At 37.9% G+C, this 5,994-nt stretch overlaps 1 protein-coding gene across 1 annotated transcript; it reads left to right on the top strand.

Annotated features, from left to right (window-relative positions):
- Positions 1-488: 488 nt before the first annotated feature.
- On the top strand, positions 489-2,598 carry LOC148031804 (uncharacterized). Its single transcript, XM_087685471.1, has one exon. The coding sequence runs from the start codon at positions 1,495-1,497 to the stop codon at positions 2,176-2,178; it is 684 nt and encodes a 227-aa protein (XP_087541597.1). The 5' UTR covers positions 489-1,494; the 3' UTR covers positions 2,179-2,598.
- The last annotated feature ends 3,396 nt before the right edge of the window (positions 2,599-5,994 follow it).

Raw genomic sequence — 5,994 nt, forward strand, 5'->3', positions numbered from 1 at the left:
ATTGATCGACACTATGAATTGACAATGATTAGATTAATAATTGTATAATCAACAGAATTACGCTTGAATTAATCGACACGATGACAAAACGATGAATGATGAAATGGTGAAGGTGATGGACACAATGTTGTTGGACTAACCTAGAATGAACATGGTGAACATGGGGTCATGTGGTGTTGGGCTCTCATTGAGTATTCGATATATACAATGCTTTAAATGACAAGGTGGAGGCATTGCTTCTATTCGCATTGCTCGGAAAAGCTAAAGCGAGAAAGATGGGCTAAAAAGTTTTCTTCAATTTGCATTGCTCGGAGAAGATAGAGCTAAATTTCCAATAAAAAAGCACAATTTTTTAAAAAGTAAAAGTATGGTCTTAGGCTACACGTTTAAAGGTTCAGAAAATAAAAAACCCCTGATTAGCTGCACATGTAAGCAGGAAACCTTTTGAATATGTATAGATTGCAAAAATATGAAGATGGAAAACCCCATCTCCTAAAATTTCAAACCTTCTTTTGACTTCTCTTGGGCCAGCGAAAACTATGGATGCTGCTTCTCGAAGGCAGCAAATGAGAACAAAAAGAGGGTGGCAGCATCTGGCCTCTAAGAAGAAGAAGAAGAAGAAGATGAAGACGACGCAGACCCTCAGACCTGACAAGAGACCGCAGAAGAAGAAGAAGAAGCAAGAAGAAGGACGAACCACCAGTCCACTCCCGAAGCACGATGACGAAGGCAAGAAGAAAGAGACGAGTGTGTGTGATGAGAGAATCGTTCCATTGATTGGTGATTTCCAGCCAGAACCCTAAACGGCCACACCTCTCCCAGCAATAAATACAGTCGGTTCCTTCGGAAGAAAACCCTAACCTGGCAGGTACCGCCTTTGGCCTCTCTCTCTCTCTCTCTCTCTCTCTCTCTCTCTCTCGCTCGCTCGCTCCATATTCCCAGCAGCGAAACTGTTAGCATCTCATACCTACCTATAAGGAAGCACAAAGCCTTCTCTTTTCCCCTCATTTTGCACTTGCAGTCAGTTCAAAAGCCTTCTTTCTCCAGCAAGCATCATCCTTCTTCCAGCACATCATTGACCTGCTGAAAGTATCTCTTCCTCTAGTTCCATACAACTTTACTGGGACCGTTCCTGTGTAAGGAACCTTATTCTGCATTCCGCACCTTGAGGAAGATTTGGAAAAGGTTGTGGACACCTGAGCTTCTGCTGCACCTATTTTCAATCTGTCTGCCATAGTATTGACAAAGGATTAGCGAATAGGCATATCGAGTCGTGGAGGCTGTGAAGCAGTTCCGCGCCAAAGCTACCGGCTAATTGTTGTACTGGCTGTATATTGAATCTCCACCACTTGAAGTGGAGGCTGTGAAGCAGTTCCGCGCCAAAGCTACCGGCTAATTGTTGTACTGGCTGTATATTGAATCTCCACCACTTGAATAGTGGATGCTATCACTATAGTTCAAACGTTGCTAGTGGCTTGCAAGAATCATACAGAGATGTGTATTAGACCGCTGAAGCCAGAGACAAGCGCCTCACAGGATGAGAAATCTGAGCATTGTAAGTCCCATGTGGATGGTCAGCAAACCTGTGAAACTGCAGAGACTGGGAACTTTGATTGCAACATCTGCCTTGAATCAACACAAGAGCCTGTGGTTACCTTGTGTGGGCATCTTTTTTGTTGGTCTTGTCTCTATCGGTGGCTCAAATTACACTCCAGCTCCAAAGCGTGCCCTGTTTGTAAAGCTCATGTTGATGAGAAAACGGTGATTCCTTTGTATGGAAGAGGTAGAACAAGTTTGTCAGATCCTCAAAAAAAGCCAGCTATTGGTATAACAATTCCTGCTCGCCCTCAAGGATTCAGAGGTGAACATGCACCCCGAGTTGCTACTGGTCTCCGCAGTCATGCTACCAGTCCACGAATTTATCCTGGAAGTCCACCTGGTGGGGGGGATATGGCTTCCTCACCTGGGTTTGGTCTTTGTCCCTCCTTGCTTGGACTCCAGATGACTGGTTTGCCTTATAGCCACTATGGCTTATTTGGCACTGCTTACAGCACTCCGATTGGTGCACGGGGCGACATGTTTCATACTCGCAGGTTCTACCGGCAACAGGAAGCCTTCTTGTATTGGCTCTTTATCTTGCTTGCTTGCTTTGCAATGGCGTGCTTTGTGTCATTTTAGAGATTTCAACGGCATGTTGGAACAGGGTTACCTGTTTTGTTATCTAAGGCGTAGCGGCTGACAGTGCTGCCTCATCCAAAGTGGGGTTAGAGCCTGAAATCTCTGCAACTAGGAAGAGATCAGGCTCTTCACTTGATTCCTAAAGCTCCCCTCTCATGTAAGAAGGCATGGGTGCTGAATTTGATTTTTAAGGCGTGATGTCATATGCTCAATCACGAGAGTAATATCCCATCAACATATCGACTGCATGTACATAACAGAACATACAAGTTTTGTGCCAGAGAGTATATAGAGTTTAATTTCATTCATCTAGAGAATAACAATGTGCGCTCACTGTGCGTGTGTGCGTATACATTTGTGAATGAGGGTAAGATTATGTGTTATATTGTAAGAAGCTTTTGAGCATGAGATACTTGAACATAAATAGATGGTAAAGGCTTTAATGAAGATCATGATAGAATTAAGTCGTTTGAAGCTTCTGCACATGAGATTCTCTTACATGCATAAAACATGGACTTCCAAATGCAAATCGCAGGAAAGTGTTTATTACATGTTAGAAGCTTCATGTCTACCTTGCAGTCGACTCGGAATATCCGTAGTCCGATTCAACCTCAAATTGGTCATTTCCACAAAAAGAACGAAGCCACAAATGCATACTTGTACATGTGGATTCTTTGTACATTCGTACATATGTTTTTCCATACATTCAAGCTTTGGTCTCATAGGGCATTTTTTGAAATCCATAATGTTGGGTAAATTCCAAAATTAAGTCGCTCTCACATAGAAATAGATGCACATAAAAGATTTAATTTATTCAACCCCAATATGCCACGATATGAAACATAAGATATGGCATCTATACTTGCACTTATGTAACAACACCGAATGTACTATCAATAATGGGAATGTATGATTACATGCTTGCATTTCCTTGTAAATGATTGTTAGAAATTGCAATATTCAATCACCCATCTATATAAATTTCTACCTATCTACATTCTATCATAAGTAGATAAAAAATCCCTTGCCATGTTATCTCAAGTACATTGTGCATATAATAGATTTGCACTTTTCACATGATACGAGCTTATTTCTTATCAAATGCTTTTCTTACTTATCTTTTAAAAGTAAACTATCACAAATACGCATAGATGTTCACCTCAAATGGGAATTTATCATACATACATGCATTTGTATACACATACCATATTTGACGGGTAAGTATGTAGGTTAGAAATTACCATTGTAATTTCTTTTATAGATAGGATGATAAAGTTATGGATTAGCTAGCTACTCATGAAAAATGGCCTATGTTATTTCTTATCAAATATTTTTTGCCTAGCTTTAAAAAGTAAACTATCACAATTATGCTACACCTCAAATGGAAATCTATCATAAATACTTGTATTTGTACACATACCATATTTAATGGGTAAATATGCAGCTTAGAAGTTAGCATTGCAATTTTTTTGCAAACGGAAGCATAAAGTTGTGGATTGGCTATTCAGGTACTCATGAAATATTCTATGTTTTTTCCTAGATCGTGACTATTGTATCCATATGTAAAAGTTCCTTTACCTTTTGTTAATATTACTTCAAGCATTTTCAAGAGGAAAAAGAAAAATATTTTCATGGTTTTGAAACTAAATAATTATTCAAAAATAATAATGTATATAATTACATAATAATAGCATGTGTATTGGATTGATAAATGGACAACTCATTATTATATTATTATATTAATTCATTAATAGTTATATAAGTATAGTAATATAAGAAAAACCACATAATATATCATTATATTAAATATTTAATTAGCCAAGAATTATGTAATGATAGTTGATATGCACTATAGTAATATGTAATAATTTTAGTAATGCATTTTAGCTTGTAATTTGTCATTTCTCTCTTTGGTGATCTAAGCATCTGATGATCAAATTTAAGTAATGCGTTGCCATCTTTGGTTGCAGTAGTATCTCGTCACACTTGGTTGAGGTTCTTTGACAACCAAAAACTCTGACTACCTGATCTCATTCACCCTCACCTTAGCCTTTTACTCACGATCACCAAACATTCCCAAGAAGTAGTTTCCTTTTTCTTCCCTTTCATGAGGCATTCTTGAGCAAAGTGGCCCATCTAGTGGTGGCAAAAGGTAATATGCATTATGGAAGGGCGAGAAATTGGCCTCACATAGAAGTTAGGACCTTGAAGGTGTAAAACTTTTGAGAGTGAGAAACTGTCCTCACATAGAAGTTCAAATCTTAAAGATGTAAAACTTTTAAGAGTTCCACTCTCTTGTCCCACATGATACAAGCCTTTAAATCACCCTTTGGGCTGATAGCAAAAGTGGAGGCACGTACAAAACCTTGCCAAGAGAACTAGCAATCTCTTTAACATCGCTGATGCAAGCTTGGAAATGAGACTAATATTGGGCATTTAGACATGAAATGCGATCCAAGCCTTTTTTAATGGTTGAAAAGTAAATATTTACATATATTTATTATAAGGTGGTTTGTGTTTATAATAAATGCTTTATGGATTATCGTCACTCTCATATCTTCTCGATCACAAGTTCAAGCATTATGAAGTGGTAATAGACATTGCAAACATTTTATGAAGCCTTTTAGATTAACAACTTATATATATGTATAGGTATACATATTCAATATACAAAGTATCAAACTCTTTATTCATTTTTCCAAGCCTTTTTCTTAACAACATACATGTTATACATGTTTGTACTTGTATGTGTATATTTAATAGAAAATACATTGATATTGTAAGTGCTACTCATACTTGCATTCAATATTGTCCTCAAGTAACTTCAATCAATAGTTACACTTAAAAAAAAAACAAAGGCGGTAATATTGTATGAAAAAGAAAAGGAATCTATTTACAAGTGTATCCAACAAATGGCTTTAAGGATAAGCCAGTTGGAACTAGCATCTGCAAAGCTATGCAAGAGAAGATATTTGTAGATGGTTGATGTAAGGGCTAGGGAGGCTTTGACAATAGTGCATCGAACTTTATAGTCCCATAGGGAAGGATACAACATATCTATACTCATGCTATATGCAATAAGATATGAAAGTGATATGTTTTTACATGGTATAGATGAATTTGAAGGATCTTCTTAGTATCAATGAGTTGCATTCTTAATTATGTTAAGTATGACATTGAGCTCTTGGGCTTCACAATGAACGTTGGCCATGGCACCGCACCAAAAATTAAAACAAACCGAGAAAGGAAAACCAAGGGAGAGTGATGTTATGCTTATTTGAGAGCTTACTTTTGCTTTTATACTTAAGCCATGCCGCCCAGATGTTTTTAGCAAGAGAAGTAGCCTTCTTTATGATAATATGGACTTGTGAAAAGGCCATCACCAAGATAGAAGATAGATTTTTCCATTGTGAGCAATCTTTGATGGAAAAATTTTCAATAAGTCTATGCAAGAGAATTGCCCAATCCTTGTTTGGGTGAAGCATACTCCTTGCAATCCATTTAGCTACTAGTTTTTTTGCTAAAAGGGAGATATTTGGGAGTTCGGGCCTCCTTGCTCTTTTGGTAATGTGCATCTACTCCAAGCCACATTAGGTATTTTCCTCCCTCCATTGGAACCCCATAGGAAGTTTCTGCACATGGTTTCTAGTTCCTTGATAGCAGATTGAGTGGGTCTCTAATATGAGAGAAAAAAGATAGTAGAGGCTATAAGGACATCCTTGAGTACAACTTCCTTTGAGATTCCATTCGAAACCCCACCAAAATTCTAATTTCCTCCCTCCATTGGAACCCCATAGGAAGTTTTTGCATAGGGTT

This window comes from Lygodium microphyllum, chromosome 9 (assembly GCF_053477565.2).
Source record: "Lygodium microphyllum isolate KBCC chromosome 9, Lygodium_microphyllum_v1.1.10, whole genome shotgun sequence".
Lineage (NCBI taxonomy): Eukaryota > Viridiplantae > Streptophyta > Polypodiopsida > Schizaeales > Lygodiaceae > Lygodium > Lygodium microphyllum.

Excerpts from the sequence above, each read along its gene's own strand:
- LOC148031804 (XM_087685471.1), top strand. The coding sequence starts at position 1,495 with ATGTGTATTAGACCGCTGAAGCCAGAGACAAGCGCCTCACAGGATGAG.